The sequence below is a fragment of the Larus michahellis genome, chromosome 29 (assembly GCF_964199755.1).
Source record: "Larus michahellis chromosome 29, bLarMic1.1, whole genome shotgun sequence".
Classification (NCBI taxonomy): Eukaryota; Metazoa; Chordata; class Aves; order Charadriiformes; family Laridae; genus Larus; species Larus michahellis.
The window spans coordinates 121,182-137,500 of NC_133924.1; the positions used below are offsets into that span (position 1 = coordinate 121,182).

At 50.6% G+C, this 16,319-nt stretch overlaps 1 protein-coding gene and 1 long non-coding RNA gene across 11 annotated transcripts; one reads left to right on the forward strand and one right to left on the reverse strand.

The window, feature by feature from the left end:
• Window positions 1-762: 762 nt before the first annotated feature.
• Window positions 763-5,119, reverse strand: LOC141735231 (uncharacterized). Of its 2 annotated transcripts, none has more exons than XR_012584677.1 (3): window positions 4,982-5,119; window positions 3,144-3,307; window positions 763-2,284 (listed from the first exon to the last, which is right to left on the reverse strand). It is a non-coding gene; the product is annotated as an uncharacterized LOC141735231 (long non-coding RNA). The 2 variants fall into 2 exon arrangements; XR_012584678.1 differs by having other exon boundaries at window positions 4,960-5,039.
• LOC141735131 (E3 ubiquitin-protein ligase TRIM7-like) lies at window positions 2,324-16,012 on the forward strand. Of its 9 annotated transcripts, none has more exons than XM_074567641.1 (9): window positions 2,324-3,049; window positions 5,018-5,582; window positions 6,380-6,475; window positions 6,757-6,987; window positions 9,137-9,159; window positions 9,751-9,866; window positions 10,733-10,768; window positions 10,930-11,002; window positions 13,865-16,012. In XM_074567641.1, exons 1-8 carry the CDS (start codon window positions 2,859-2,861, stop codon window positions 10,974-10,976), a joined length of 1,305 nt encoding a protein of 434 aa, XP_074423742.1. In that variant the 5' UTR covers window positions 2,324-2,858; the 3' UTR covers window positions 10,977-11,002; window positions 13,865-16,012. The 9 variants fall into 9 exon arrangements, with proteins under 9 accessions (XP_074423742.1, XP_074423746.1, XP_074423745.1 ...); XM_074567645.1 differs by having other exon boundaries at window positions 5,021-5,582; XM_074567644.1 differs by lacking the exon at window positions 13,865-16,012 and adding an exon at window positions 11,772-13,856.
• The last annotated feature ends 307 nt before the right edge of the window (window positions 16,013-16,319 follow it).

Sequence of the window (16,319 nt, forward strand, 5' to 3'; positions counted from 1 at the left end):
CTCTGCAGAACGGAGCCCCACGTTCATTGCTGCTTCTTGGTCTGCTGCAGTGGAGGTTCTTCAATGCAAGGTCTGCAAGTACAAGATCCCCTTTGTCGGATGTTTCCGGGGAGCGAATGAAACGACTTGTGGGCGGAGAGAGAAATGTGCCATCATTAAAACCTCCCTGGGTACGTAGTTGTGTGTGTGGGGGGTGTCAAAATGATGTATTTTCTTTGGTTCGCTGCGGGTTGTCCTTGTCTTTGGAGAAGCAAATAGGTTTGCGGAAGGCGTGAGGATGCGATGGTGAACCCGATGTGGGAAAGGGCTAAGGCAAGGGGCCAGATTCCTCCTCTCGCTGGAGGTCGCCCTGTGCATGGTTAAAAAAAAAAAAAAAAAGTCCCTTTTCACAGAAAGGCAGGGGTTGGAAGGGACCTCTGGAGATCACCCCATCCAACCCCCCTGGCCAGAGCAGGGTCACCTCGAGCAGGTTGGACAGGAACGCGTCCAGGCGGGTTTTCAATACTTCCAGAGATTTTTAGGCGAGGGAGAGTCTCCCAAAGAAGCCGCGTGGGTTTTGCACCTGCCTCATTTAGCTCTTGCTCTTAATTAGGCGAAGCGCGACTTCCCTTGGGTGCGCTATTGAAGGGGCTGGTCGCTTCAAAGCCCACCACGGGTTTTTTTTTTTGGTTAGTTTAGTGCTGTTTTCTTCTAACCCTCTCTGCCCGCCCCCTCTGCAGGGAAGGTGACCCTCTATTATCAGCAAGGCTGCACCTCCTCGATGAATTGCGGCCGCCAACGGGCATCCGACGCGGAATCTCGCCTGACGTCCCGCTATTCCTGCTGCGAAACCGACCTCTGCAACGAGGAGTGGGATGAAGACCCCACAGAGTAGCCTGCAGCAGGACCCGGTGCGGTTCCAACCGTTTCACCCTAAATTAGGATGGCTGCGGGGCGTCTGGCCTGATTTTTGTGGCAGCTCTAGCAATAAACGCGCAGGCCCGTAACTGGCGGCTGCATTTGGCTGGTGTGCGTGTTTTCCTTCTCCAGGCAGACGCTCCTATTAACAGCTCTTCAGACTCAGCGTTCCTGGTGGTCTGGAAGCAGCTCGTGGCCCTGAACATAATCCTGCTGCTAAAAAACCCAAGGGCAAGCGGAGGTGCTTTCCCCTGGTTGCATCCCATTATTATTATTTGTTTTTTTTCTTCCTACAGCGCAGGGCTGGGAACTTCTTTGCTGGGAACTTTGCAGCCAGGGTGGTGAAGGAGAGCATCAGGGAGCTGCTGGAAGCCAAGAGAAATAAAGGACATGCGTATCTAATAGATATTGGGTCTTTATTTCACCCGTGCGGACCCAAAATTCCCTTTCTAGTTAACGGAAGTTGAGCCATCCATCAAGAGATGGATCGTAGACAAGAGACGGTCCTTCAGGAGGTACCGAGCTCCTGCTGTTGACTTCAGGTGGAACCTAAAGGTGGATGAGTTCAGGACACTTGTAGCCGGTAGCCCAAAGGCCCCACAGAGGAGGGGGCAATGCACTATTATAAGCAGTTTTAAAATAAATGGACTCCTTTTTTTTTTTTTTTACCCTCACCCATATCTTTGAAGGCAAAATGTCTATGGCGGGAGGAGAAACCATGAGCGTGAAGTGTGGGAATTGTGCGAAGGCGGAGATTTTGCTGTTGTCATTGTCTAGTCCAGGGAAATGGGTATTTTGGAATTTATTTTTTTTCCTGTCTTATTGCAGCGCGAGGGAGAGGGGAAAATAGGAAAAGAGTTTATTTTGTCTGATGCGTCTGTAGCTGGGAAGCTCAGTGTGGCAAGACGTTATTTATCTCGATGACAGGTCGTATTTTTTTTTAACGAGGATAATAAAAAGTCCTGTCCGCTGCACTGGGCAGCAGAGGGAAGGGATGCTCCTCTTGGTTATTACCCCGAGGAGGTTTTTTTGCAGATAAACTGGTGGCTGCGGAGATTCCTGTGTGGCTTGGGGTTGTAGGGGCTTCTTGCTTGCGGATGTGGGCGTCTTCTGGAGCCAGGTTCAACTTCCAACTCGTTTCTGGGACGAGAAATTTGCAGGAGGCCCCTTCCAGCCTTGGGACTGATCTTGGCTCCACCCATCCTTGTAGCTGGCTCCAGTTTTTCGGGTAAGCAGGGGGAATTCCAGTGCGGGATGGTGACCGCTCGCACGTGTCCTACCTGGAAGCCCAGGCATGAGAGTCTGACCGTGCTTAGACTCACCTAACACGGGACCAAACTTCAAAGGATGATCAACCTCCTGGATAGTTTGGTATCAAAAGCCAGTCCTGCAAGAAACCATGATATCGGGGTTGAATTTTTCCCTTTTCCCCCACCCCTCTTCCCTTCTGTTTTGGATGTCCCAACCTCTCCTTAGCCTAAACAAGCCACCCACGGTAGGTGGGAGATGTCCCGCAGGTGACGTTCCTGCCCTTCTTTGCGTGGTGCTGCCCCAAATACGAGCTGGGAGACGAATCGTTCATCGAGGGGTTTGGAGGAGGGATGCAGGATGGAGGACGCCTGCTCCTCTGGAAGGAGAGACGGAGCGTTGGAGAGGGTTAAAGGGCTGCAGAGACCCTGTGGAGAAGGTCTGGCCTTGGAGACAGGTGGAGGGAGGTGCTGGAAACGCGATCCTGGCCCTGGGCAGGGAAAAGAGCTTTGGCACGGGGGAGGAGAGCAGAGCCGGAGCGGCTGGGGAGGAGGAGGAGGAGGAGGGAAGGAGATCGGTGGGTGCCCAGGATAGATGCAATGGGGGAGGGGAAGGAATGGTAAGTGAGATGGGGTGGGAGGGGAGGGGGTGACAGAGGGGACAAATGGGGCAACCGAGGGCTGGGAAGGAGCAGGAGCTCGAGCGGCGCCGAAATGTCGGAGACATCCAGGGTTGGGGCTGGTTTCCTTCGTCACAGCACGGTGGAGCGGCTGCCGCGGGCTCCTTCCCGCTGGGAGCCCTCGGCCACCAGGCTCGTGTCCCCCCTGTCCCCTTCTCACACCCTCCCGACGCAAAAAGTGGGGAGATTCGGGAGGATGCCCCTTTCCTACGCCTCCGCTCCGAGGTACGCCGGGTCAGCTCGGGGCATGGGGAGGGCAGTGGGATGCGCTTGTCCGTCTATCCTTTTTTTTTTTTTTTTTTTTTTCCCCTATATCCACCTTTTTCTCCTGCTTTTCCCACTGGGCTGCCCATTGCTTCCGTCAAGGTGTCTCACCCTCTCTTTTTTTTTTTTTTTTAAACTTATTTTTAATTTGCTGTTTATGCATCTCTGGAGAGCGTGTGGATTTTTCTCGCCAGGTCAGAGTCCACCTCCTCTTCCTTTCTGCAGATGGAAAAAAAAAAAACCAAAAACCAACAAACCGATGCGTGACATACATAGGAAAAAATATACAGTTTGTGTTTTTTACATACGGTTTGTGATTTACAGATCAAGAGAAGGGGAAGCGAAAGCACTTTCCCTTCTGTAGGGAGTGGTGTGTGCGTGTATAAATATACATCAACGTATACGAGCAGGGGTCGGCAGATAAATACGCGCAGAAGTGGAAATGGTCGTCTGCAGAAAAATTCCCTTTTCCGTAGGGCACCGTGTACATATAAATGGATATATATAGGGTTATATATGTATACATATATATGCTCCTATATATATGAGTCTGTGTGTGAATATATACATATAAAAAATATATATATATATATATATTCTGCTGTTTGCCTGAGTCATTTGTTCCGTGCTATTTCCGATCACGAACTAATTCGGGTCACAGCAGGCACTGCCAGCCAGGCTTCACTTCCCTGTGAGCAGACGAGGGATTCCTTTCCAAGCCCAAAATTGTATTTAAACCGACCGGAAAAAGCTCATTCCTGGTCCCAAATGGAGCAAATCTGGCGTAGGAGTAAAGGCTTGCCTGAAGCCCCGCGCTCCTCTTTTGCGGACGCTAGAAAAGGCGACTGCCAGAAAAGTTTTTGAAGTCAAAAGCGAGGGTCAAGGGGAGGGTGGACACCCCTCCCCTGTGTTCTTCCCCACCCGCAAAGGTGTCAGGACGAACGCAACCCCTACTAGAAGTCGGAAACCCTTTGCAAACCCCTGGCATCAGGACGCCAAGACAAGTTTTGCGAATGTAACTCTGCCAGAGCAAGCTCTGGGGTTGGGATCGGTCTCGCCGTAGCTCCGAGGGAAAGACCTCGACGGGGGGATGCCGGATCAACCAGGCTGAATTTAAACGGGTGTTTATGGATAGGTTCGCCTGGTCTGCTCTCAAGTCCTCGTTAGAAGACTAATCACTTCCCAGAAGTGCCTACATTTCTGTCTTGATGGTAATGAGACCCCTGCCCCCCCCCGCAAGTCACTCGTTTTATTTCTGTTCTCCATAACAAGAGCTTTGGTGACCTGCTCGGGTAGAGACAACCGTATTCTAGACAAACCCCCGCCGATGAAGGTTCCTCCTGTATCAATTATCATTCCCCCCATCATTAAAATGCGAGACCTCTGAGGTTGCACGCAACATTCCTGGGAGACAAAAAGCAGGTTTGAGATGCAGGACCCCCCAATCCAGAGCTTAATCTTTGCGGATTTGGGAAACTGCCCCCCCCCCGGATCTTGATATGGACTTCGCATCCATGTGTATTCCCTTTCTCCTGTTGCTTTTTATGGCCCCTGTTGAGACCTGGAGCTCAACCAAGTCATCTGAGTCCCCAGCTGAAGCTTCCAGGGTGAAATGGGTCTTTAACGAGCGCTCAGATGGTTGCCTGGATCAGAGCCTAGAGCAGCTGTTAAACACAAGCCTGGGGGCTCAGATCTTGCATTTAGCACCAAGTCCGCCAAAAAGGCAAGGAGACCCAGCTCTGGTGGCTGTATCCCCAAAAATTTCCCTTTTCCCACCTCCCTCCTGCCAAAAAAAAAAAAAAAAAAAAAAGAAAAAAAAAAAAAAGACAGAAAGCCCAAGATCTGTGGGGGAGCAGAGGGTAGGGACCTACTTCTTCGTTCTTTTTCGCCCACCTGCATGTTGTCCCCTAATGCCGAGGTCTTCGTTAGCAGTTTAAAGAAAGCGGAGACTGCAGAAGTGACCTCAGGCATCGGGCTCATTCCTGGAAGAGGAACGCCCACTCGGGGCTGGATGCCAAGCATTCATGTTCTGCCTCCAGCCCCGGTGAAATCCGTCCTTGCCCGCAGGAGAGAGGCCATGGCGGCGGTGTTTCTGCCCGGCAACCTCCAGGATGAAGCCACTTGCTCCGTCTGCCTGGAATTCTTCAAAGACCCCGTGTCCATCGAGTGCGGGCACAACTTCTGCCGGGCGTGCATCATCAAGAGCTGGAAGGACCTGGAGATGGACTTCCCCTGCCCCCAGTGCCGGGAGGTCTTCCAACAGAAGAGTTTCAGACCCAACCGGCAGCTGGCGAACATGTCCGAGATCATCAGCCAGTTCACCCTCCGTGGGGCCAAGGGTGCCGAGGAGGATGGGCTCTGCGGGAAGCACAGGGAAGCCCTGAAGCTCTACTGCAAGGATGACCGGAGAACCATCTGCGTGGTCTGCGACAGGTCCCGGGAGCACCGGCCACACACTGTGGTACCTATCGACGAGGCATCCGAGGAGTACAAGGTACCTGCCTGTCTGTCTTTCCACCCTGAAGAAGACCCTCCAGGTCTTTCTGCCTCCTGGTGGGATGGTTGTGTCGTGTATTTGCGCTCGCTGAAGTCCCCGAGCTGTCACCCGGCTTTCCCAGTCTCACCCTTGTGCTCAACCACCCCGAAAAGAGCTTGTTGCTGCTTTCCGGCTTTCCAAAGGCTTGGGAAACCCTCTCCGGATACGCAAAACCCTCTCGTGACTTCACGTCACCTCTGCAGCTGGGGAGAGCGTGGGATTAAACACAGGAGGCAGCGAGACAGAGTTTCTCCTGTGCGAGCTCCTGCGAAACCCCTGGAACGCTTCCCATCCCTGGGGGTGTTCAAGGCCAGGTTGGACGGGGCTTGGAGCAGCCTGGTCTAGTGGAAGATGTCCCTGCCCGTGGCACTCGCCCACTAGATGGTCTCGAAGGTCCCTTCTGACCTAAACCATTGTATGAAAAAATTCCTCGGAAAGCCGCGCGAGTACCACGCTGCGAGCGCTACCTGTGGGCACCCGCCTTATTGGCAGGGTTGCAGCCGACGGAGCGACCACCCAGATCTGTTTGAGGTCTCAGCGAGCGTCCAAAGATCAGTTTGGGTTGATTAAAGCCAGGCTGCGTTCCGCTTGTGCCCAGAGCAACGGTGGGGGAGATAGTAGCAGGAGCCAATGGAAACAGCGCATGAACCCTCCCCTGGCATCCCCCGTCAGGTGCAGCAAAGGAAATCGAGTGGAGGAAAAGAAAGAAAGAAAGAAAAAAACCAACCAGTAATATCTTCTTTTTTTGTTCCTAGGAGAAAATCCAAGGACGCTTGGATTTCCTGAAAAAGGAGAGGCAAGAGCTGCTGGAGTTCAAAGTGAACGACGATAAGAAAACCCAGGAGCTCTTGGTGCGTGCGTGCAACGCAGTGCTCTGGGGTGGTGGGGACAAGGCTCCGGGTTGGGACAGGTGGAGGAGAATGAAGATGCCCGTGGCCTTTGGTCTCCCATCCTCACCCCTCTCCAAGGCCTTTGTCCAGGCATGCTACGCGCAATGTCTCCTCACCCCTCCCCAGTCTCACCAGTAAGCAGCAATGACACTGGTAGGCCCTCCAAATTCACCAGGTGGTCCCTCTCCACCCCAAAACCATCCCACCAGCTTAAACCCCTTTTTTCTGCTTTTCATTCCCAGAAAACCATCGAGAACGAGCGGCAGAAGCTGCTCTCGGAGTTCGAGAGGCTGCGTCAGTTCCTGCATGACCAGGAGCACATCCTCCTGGGGCAGCTGGAGAAGATGGAGAAGAACATCGCCAAGAGGCAGAACGAGAACATCACCGACCTCTCCAAGGAGATCACGCTCCTCAACAAGCTCATCACGGAGCTGGAGGAGAAAATCCAGCAGCCCATGCTTGAGTTCCTCAAGGTGAGACCTCTGCTAGGAAACAAGGCTTCGGGTCTGAGACATGACCCTTCTTCATCCTTTTTTAATATGTTCCTGGATCCTGTAGGGATGTTTTTTTGGATAAATGCCTTTTTTTTTTCCCCCCACACCTTTAATGAGCAGGTGGTGCATGGCAGTGCCTGAGCGCCCTGAGCTCTGCTACTTCAGGAATATCCTGAATCAGAGGTGTGCTCTTCATATTTCATAGCCTCTCATAAATTTTTCTTCCATGAATTTGCCTGGACCTTCTGAGCACCCATAAGTTCCTGTTCCAAGGCGTTCAAAGCTGAACTAGACCTTGCATGAAGGGCCACCGCAGCGGTACTGGTTAGATCCTTAAACCGAGCAACTCCTTTTGCAAATCCAGGTTCTTGATGGGTTTGCAGCGCTGAAGGTTTGTGGCACGCCAAGTCCCACGTGTCCGCTCCTCCAGCTTAAAGACGTTGGTGAGGGCTCGGGATGGAGTTGAGGGTAGACGCACGTGGAGGCGGGCTCAGCAGGACACGGCTCCTTGCCAGTTTTCGCAGTGGAGTCCTGGCTGCAGAAGGTTGGCTGGGAGCTGAAAGCAGAGATGGGTTTTGGAGTCAAAATTGAGCTATTAACCAAGCTGGAAAGTATGAGGGAGAGAGCAGATGGACGCCAGGTATTGATTGCACGGCAAAGAAAGAAGCTGGAGCTAATCCAGCCCTCCCAGTTACCCAAACTCTCCTTGGGTTTGGGATGCAGTTGGTTTCTCCTTGGGATGAAATGAGGTCTGAAAAACAAACCCGAGCCGCCCATCCCAAAATCGAGCACTCCCGTCCTCCACCGAACGGCAAAAGGCTAATGGGCGACCTTCTTTTAATTGATGGTGTTTTGATTAAGCTAATTAGATTGAGCTTCTGGTGCGCGCAGACCCGCACAGGGTTAAATTCTCTCCCGGGCAGCACTGAAAGCACGGTAAATATTTGCAGATGGTTTCAGTACGTGGGCTACGGGTGAAAACTCGTTTCATACGGTCTTTGCCCAGCCCTCACCAACGCACACAAAACCGATCCCCTAACAATAGGTCATGTTTTTAAAAAAAAAAAAAAAAAATCCTTAGCCAGCTCCAGAGTTCCCATTCGCTGGGAGATGGGCATGGCTTTGTGTTGCCTTTGAGTCCCATCCAATGTACTCGCCATGGTTTATGCCCTTCTTTATATAATTTTAAAGGCATCAGAAAGGGTAAATAGTGTCACGGACTGGACCGAACATGGGTTTCATCTCAGTGAATTTTTGCCACGTAACAACTAGCTATTGAGGGTGTTTTAACCCATAATTTACGTCCATCATCCACCCTTCCTGAGGGCAAATCATTTCTGCCATCAGAATATCAATCCCCGGGTGGGATGAATCACCCCTCGGAGGAGCCCTAAACTCTTCTTGGTGGTGACCAGACCGTGGAAGTCCAGGTATTATGAAGACATAGGTGTGTAAGTTTAATGACAGCTTTCTAGGTGGCCACGCTATGGCGGATGAGGTCCCTTTGCCTCTTAGGCAGGTGGATACTTGCAGGTGTCTTTCTGTAAGTCAAGTCTTCACACGGGACAGGTTGATAGGACCTTCTCAGAAGTGGGAGACCAGCAGAGAGATCCTTAAAGCACCCCAAAGGCTGCCAGATGCCTACACCTGCGTTCACAACAACAGCGGTCAAATACTAGAATAGGAAGCAGAGAGGTTTTGGTAGCCACCACCCTAGAAGATTCTCTCAAGTCACCTGGGCAAGGCCCTGGGCAAGCTGGCATGCTTTGAGCAATGGGTTGGATGAGAAACCTCCAAGGGCAGGTTCCAACCTAAACAACAACAAGACTTTATGGGCATAAACCTGGAGTATTGTACGTAGGAGCATTTGGGAGGTTTGGTTCCCCCCAGAAGCCGTTGTGTCTTTAGTTGCTGCAGACACTTGGGTGGGATTTGGTGGGACTGTGGCCTTCCAAAGCTGAAAGCGTAACATTTGAGGCATGGAGCCATGCCTGCTCATTGAAGACACAAGGGATGGACGTCCCGGTTGGGTTCAATGAAGGGGAATTGCTCTTGTGCTGTCTGAACCAGGGGAGACGTAGCAGAAGTTGCACAGTGATGTCACTCGGTCTCTCTTTTTCCTTTCTAGGATGTGATGAACATCATAAGCAGGTATGGAGCACCAATTCTCCCCCTCTTTCACGCTCTTTTGCTCTCACCAGCACTCTTTAAAGGTCAGTGTTTACAGTCCAAATGCCAGAGGGAGGCACTGGGGCAGACGGAGCTCGCCTCCTACTTGCTGCAAGCCCTGGGTTTCTTCCAGCTTCTTGGAAAACTTACTGTTAGCACAAAGTCTTTTCCTACCGGGCAGTTTCTTCAAAGGCCAAGTGAGACCAGAAACCCCAAGTCGTCTTATTTTCCTGATACCCAATTCACACAGGGCAATGCTTTAGGCACCATTTAAGGTCCAAAAATGAAGTTTAAGCTGCGGGAGGAGCAGCTGAGTCGGGGGGAAACCCAGCATGGACACCCGTTCCAACAACCGGCCAAGGGGGTTTTCAAAGCCGACTTGTAAATCCTGGTGTCCTCAGCCCAGGCAGGGTGAAATTGTGGTGTGATCCTCGCAGTGTGGTGTTGAGCACTTGGAGAGACGGGGTGGGAGCATTGCACACTGCCAACCGCAAATAAAAAGAAAAAAAAAGAGAGTGGGGGAACGGCAGCGATTTCCTTATTTATTTTTTTTTTTCACTTTTCTCTTTGTAGAAGTGACGATGTGAAGTGCCAGAAGCCTGTGCCAGTGTGCACGGATATGAAAATGCACATCTGCAATTTCTCCCTCAAGACTGTCGTCCTTGAGAAAGTCTTAAAGAAATTCAGAGGTAGGTGGAAATGAAGCCTGCGGGGGGGCGGGGGGAGTTTAAAATAGGCCTCGGCCTTTAGCAGGCGTCGGGGAAAAGGGATGAGGAGTGCTGGGGATGCTGCGGATGTCTTGGAAGTCCCCTAGCGTACGCCTGGCCAGCAGTACTGAAATAGGAGAAGAAATTATGTTGGAAATGACGTTCTGGAGAAGTGCAGGAACAGGAGGAGACTCGCCTTGCCAGAGAAGGAGATGCAGGATTTTTTTTTTTTTTTGAAAGTGGAAAAAAAAACAACCTCTGGCACATCGATCTGAGTGCAATAAAGCCTGCCATTTTGACTTCTCCAAGAGTTGGAGGCCGCGATAGCCAAGCTTTGCTTCTAGAAACCAACCGCTTGCAGCGATGCGGCAGAGCCACGAGATGGTGCTGAGGGATTTGGAAAGGAAGCCAGCGCCAGAAAACAGACCGGGAAGAGAAAAATCCCTAAATGCAAGTTACGCCCTGGAGCAATAAGAGGCTTAAAGTATTGTGCTAAAAGTTTGAAACCCGTAACCCAACGAGGAGAACAAAATCTGGCAGGGGACGATAAACAAGGCTTAAACAAATCCTGCATTCTCTTGACGTTGAGCAGCTTTTTTTTTTTTTTTAAAGAAAATAAAATAAAACTAAAATATATTTAGCAGGAATTTCCCCCCGTTGCTTGTCCCCATTGCACAAGCTCGTGGCGTTGCTCCATCCTCAGCTCTCGCTGCCTGTCGAGTCCTACGGCGGCAATTCAGCACTTTGGCAACGTGACGCGGGTGTAAAAGTCCCCATAAAAAGAGATTTTTGCGGTTCCCTCTGGCTGTCTCGGTGCCGCCATTGACTTGCCTGTCTCTTCTTTTCAGAAAACCTGCAGGATGAACTGGGAAGAGGTGAAAAAGGTAAAAGGAAAATGTTCAAGACCTAGTGCCCTGGAGCAAAGACTTTAAATTGTGGTTGTAATTTGCAAAGCCGGTTTTGCAAAGCCGAAAAAAAGAGGGGGAAAAAAAAAAAAAGAAAAAAAGGCTTTTTTTTTAATTTCTTCTCTCTCGATGATTTCCAGATCCAGCCTGCTCAGTTCGAGAGTCAAAAGACGATTTTTCTAGCTGACGCCGGGGATCTTACAGCTAAGCTAGGTCCTTTCTGCCTGTTTACACTTAATAAAACTGCAGTGCGGAACAGAAGGAACAGATATTTGAACCCCAAACTGGATTAGTACCCTTCCAAGCCACGACTTGCTTTAATTCTGCCAGATTTGCTCTGTGGCCTGTGGTTGGGCTCGTTTTCCCACTGGGTTTTGGGATGGAGGGTGTGAGCACTCCGTAATCTGCTCCAGTGCAAAGTCAGATTACATAAATTCTGGGGAAAATTGTTGAAATTGTGGCCGCGGGCAAGCAGTGGCTTTCAGATCATGCCGTGCTGGAGAAGACTTTGCTCACCAGCTCTCCTGGGTTGGCAAAAGAGCAAGTTCTCGTGAGAGGTCATGGCTTTGCAACCAGCAAAACCAGCTGGGTTGTCCCAGATTGACTCTCTCAATGCTGGAGAAGTCTCTCCTTTGCTTGACCAGCGGTGGTGAGGACCAGGGAATGCCAACGAGCCAGGAAAGCACAATGACGGGCTCTGACGTGGTTCTACCACCAGCCTGATCCCTCTGACTCTGCACTATGGTGGGTACAGATGGGCAGATGCTGTCAAAACCTGCCCCCATCCTCCAGCACCCTTCTTGGGGTGAAGGTTGCCATGCCCGGAGGAGTCAGAGATACCCCAGCAAAGCAAAGTCTCCTTTTAGAAGAGAAGGCTTGTTCTTGCTTTTGAGGTGGTGGTCTTTTGAGGTGGTGGTCAAGCATGGAGCTTGCAAACCCCTTGGGGAATGCAGAGGAGGTCATGGGTTGGGTCCTTTCCTAGGACCATCCGGCTTTGAGGGGCCAGACTCTGCTCGCAAACTTCCCCAGACACCCCCGGAAGATGCCGATGGGTTGGCAAAGCAAGAGAGGAAACGCTGATGGCCAACATTTAAAAGCAACAACGGCAAAACGACCCTCACTGCATGTCCCTGGTGGTGTGTGTGCATGCGTAGAGGTGTAACTCGGCTGGGGCGGTTATACCGGCAAAACCCTCTGAAAGCAGACCGGGCCACGGCTTACGCTGCAGAGGTCAAGGGGTGAAGAAGGGACCAGCCAAAACCTTGTAGCAGCCATTGAATCCCACTCCTCTAAGCACCCTAATCCGCCTTTTCCAAAAGTTTTGAATTCTCTGAAATATATTTTTAAAATTTTTTTGTATGGTGCCTCAGCTCCTGGAGTCGCATTATTATTTCGCATTATTATTATTTTTTTTTTTTTTAACCAAGCCAATCACCATTCACAGGCCCTGCCGCTGAGTTGAAGCTCAAACCCAAATCTCAACGACTCCAGGAGCTGGAGATGCAAGAAGGAGGAAGGAAAACACCTTCTGGCATCAAGGAAATTTCTTGCACATCCAGTTCATTTCCCCTAACTTTTTCTGAGGGACACTTGGAAAGCACCTAACTCTTGGCCTGATACAACAGTGCAAAATGCAGGAGATGTTACTTTAAGGCCAATCCCCCAGTTTTGGGGAGGAACCTGGCGCTTAAGTTTTGAAGGAGAAAAGGACCTACCCTTTCCTGTGGTTGCTATCACTTTTTCAGCCCCTGTGAAACACCATGAAGCTTTCAATCCCATCGTTTTTGGTCTTTTTTGGACTTTGTATGCAATCTTCGGGCCCAAGCCTACGGATTTTGAAAGAGCATAAAGGCCTTTAGCTAAATAGCCTCTGGTGCAGCATCCAACACGTTTCAGCTCCTGAGGTCCCATCTTAGATTCCCCCAAAGGGTCTCATTCATTCATGGCGACTTTGCTGACTACAACCACAATTTGAGGTCACTAACGTGCTCGCTCTTTCCTTTGAGCCTGATTTTGGAAGGGGAAAAGATGTTAGTATCAAACCTCATCTACACGCGTGTTTCTTTTGGGGTGTCCAGGTGCCATCTGGTGTGTAAAGATGCCCTTAGGTCGTGGCTTTCCCTGAGAATTTGTCATCGTGGGGGTAACCTGGGGACAGATACTCAACAGTTTATGATCTGAGGGGTGTGCGTGCCCCATCTTGTACGTTCTACATTAGATGAGCTAGAAACAAAACCAAGAATCAAAAATTATCAGTTTATTTGTGAAAAAAAGTCTCGATCTAAGGTCCATTTTTACTGTGTGTCCTTGCTAATCACCTGCATGTGGTTTCATCATGTTCTTTGCTCCTAAAGGCCCTGTGTTGTTTTTACCCATTTCTTAGCAGCAGCAGCGTGAGTTTTGCCCTCCCATGAAGGGAATCGGGGTGTCAATGTGGGAGGTGTCAGTGTCCTCCCTGGTCAGTGTTTGAGGGGTGCTGGCTGGTGGCGTTGATGAAGGATCCTGAGCCGATCCAAGAGCCAAAAGGCTACAATGCAGTTGCAGGTCTCCCTCTAGGACATCTTGAACCAGATCTTGGTCCTCATTTGCTATGATTTGCTTTGCTCTGTTCATCTTCACCCTCAGCTGGTGGGGCTTCACCCCTCATGAGGATGTGAAAAGGTGAGGTAGATGCTCATCCCCTATCTATAACCTGGGTGAGGTGGGACCTTCCTCACCCACCTCCAAGTTTCTCACACATGTAGCTTGTCCCCGTGTGCTGGCAGGGAGAAGTAGTATATCTGTTAACATCTAGAGTTACTCCTCTTAAAATTAGCCCCGAGGCTCCGGGCTTCCTGTAGAGCCAATGGTGAGAGGAGGCATCTCAAGAACTGCAAAGCCAACCCAGAGTGTGAACTCGGCTTTTCCTTCACCACAGACTGTCCAGGGAGCTGAAGAGGAGGAGCTACTGAGGTTGGGATGTGGGTATTTGGGTTGGAATGTGGTTCAGCAACCGATGAAATCACCCCCAGCTTGGGCTTTTAGTTGTTAAAATTCCTGTTGACTTACTATCGCTGTCACTGCTGTCATCAACAGAGGACCTGACCCTGGACCCTGATTCGGCAAACCACCTCCTCATCCTCTCCGCAGACCTCAAGACGGTGAGGATGGGCTGTAGGAAACAGGAGCTGCCCGACAACCCCAAGAGATTCGACACAAACTCTCGGGTGCTGGCTACCACGGGCTTCAAGTCGGGAAGACATTACTGGGAAGTGGAGGTGGGGGCCTCGGACGGTTGGGCCTTTGGGGTGGCCAAGGAGTCCGTCAGGAGGAAAGGTCTGACGCAGTTTTCCCCTGAAGAAGGGATCTGGGCGGTTCAGCAAAACGGAGGGCGCTACTGGGCGGTCACCTCGCCCCAACGCACCCCACTGTGCCTCAGCCAGAAACTCAATAAGGTCAGGGTGTACCTGGATTACGAAGGGGAAGAAGTCTCCTTCTACAACGCTGACAACATGCAGCACATCTTCACCTTCAACGTCGCCTTCCAGGAGAAGGTGTTCCCCCTCTTTTCGGTCTGTTCCACCGTTACCTACATCAAACTGTGCCCCTGAGGCTTGTCACGGGCTTCGCTGAGGGCCCGTCTCCGTGGTCTTCACCGGATGGTGCCTGGGCAGCAGCGATGAGCACAAGAGACTCAAATCAACCATCCACCCTGGTTTGTTGGTACACAGGCAGAGACAATAGGTGGGTAATCAGGTAGTCATGAAAAAATATCACAAGGAGGGTCTTCAAACCACCCTAAAACGGAAAACAGCAATCGAAATCATCAGCAATCCCCCGAAGGTTGTGGTCACCATCTTAAACCCACCTCTGAACGAACCCAACTCTTCAGCGGGAAGGAAACCACCGGTAGTTGGGTCGTGGCTCCAAGTCTGATAACGGACGGGTATTTCTATTTTCTTCTGTGGGTCTAAGGATCAACGTTAGAGCTAGTGGGAAGTTTTGGAGTGGGCCCTCCACCCCTTTGGAAGTGTCAGCGACCTGAAAATGAAATGTTTTGTGGGTAGACATCCTGTGGGAAAGGTGGAGCGACACCAAGCAGAGCACTTTGGACATCCAGCCAAAGCCAGAACAGGCAAAGCTCCTTTCTAGTCAATTGAGTCTGATTAAACGAGGAAGTTTTGCTCTTCCTGAAGTGAATTTAACGGCGGATTTCCGTTGTTTCGTTATGCCGTTGCTCTCAACAAACTGTAGTCACCACCTCTGTGCCAAAAGTGGAAATCCTGCCCAGGTGCCTCCACTCCTACAAGATTTAGGAGGAGGTAATTAGGTTTATTAACTGCTCCTGGAGAGTAATTGGACCTTGGTGGGTCAGGATGCTCACTGGGCTGTGGGAGTGGTTATAAAGGTCTCAGAGGGGGTTTCTGGCTTTTTCCCTTCTTCCTCCTCCTGGGAATAAAGGTTTGCAATGAAGGGTGGGAGCCTGGTTGCTTGTTCTGGGTGGTACTCCTAAAATCTGGAATAACGTCGTACTCCAAAGGCTATTTTTGTGATGTTGGGATGCTGGCCTGAGGTGATCTGAACCAGGTGGCCACTGAAATCCAACCTCTCCTGGAGTTGAGCGGGGGTTGAAGAGCTTTTGGTTGCCCTCTCCATCACCTCGCGTGAGTGCTCCGTGCTTCAGTTCTCTGCCAACAGCTCCTCCGGGCAGGAGGGGGGTTTTGCTGCTACTCCAGAAAAGGCTGAAAGGTGGGTTTTTTGGCTTTTTTTTTTTTTTTTGTGAAGCAACAAAGGTTGGTGTTGCTCCACTGTGTTTGTCCTACTGGATGTGAGCCAGAGCCGTATTTTGAATTTTGGTGCTCCTCGTGAGGTCCCCTCTGTGTAGAAGATGTTGTTTTCAGAGTAACCCCTCAAGGTTGTCCTGCTTTGCCCAGATTAATGTAGATTTTGGGCGCTGAATCTTCTGTTTCCTCAGGCTCTCTTTACTGCTTGGCCCTCAGCAAAACCACACGTTTACCTTCGATTTATATTATTCTTTTTTTCTGGAAATCCTCACTTTTTGCAGAGACAGCAAATGCTTAACAGGCGTCTTGCTTTGTTCATGGTCGCTTCTGACAAAACAAAGCAGCCTTTAAAAAAATAAGCGTATTATTGTCCGAAGTGATGAAAAATGTGATTTCTGGGGTTTCTCCCAGGTTGTTGCTAGCCCACGGGCTGGAAATAAAATGTGAAGGTGCTACCCGCGCTCGTCTTCTCCAGTTTATTATTCCTAATTGCTGGCGGGCTGGAGACCATCAGAGTTGGGGTTTGGAGGATGGTCCTGCTGGGAATTTAAAGAAAGAATTTAAGTGAAGGCATATATATATATATATAGAGTGGGGTGGTTTTTTTTTTTCCCCCTGCAACTGTTTATGTCAAGCACAAACCCAACATTTGCCTATTTCCCCTCAAATTAGGGCTGAAAATAAAAGATGGAGCCCACCTTTGCCTTTAGACCTCCCTGGGGGGGAGGAATGGGCTTCGTCACCTGGGTTATTCCGGCAGCAACGCA

Coding starts and splice junctions, on each gene's coding strand:
- LOC141735131 (XM_074567637.1), top strand. CDS start 2,859: ATGTCGGAGACATCCAGGGTTGGGGCTGGTTTCCTTCGTCACAGCACG. Junction 6,476..6,756: donor AGAAAACCCAGGAGCTCTTG/GTGCGTGCGTGC, acceptor TTTCATTCCCAG/AAAACCATCGAGAACGAGCG. Junction 9,867..10,732: donor AGTCTTAAAGAAATTCAGAG/GTAGGTGGAAAT, acceptor TCTTCTTTTCAG/AAAACCTGCAGGATGAACTG.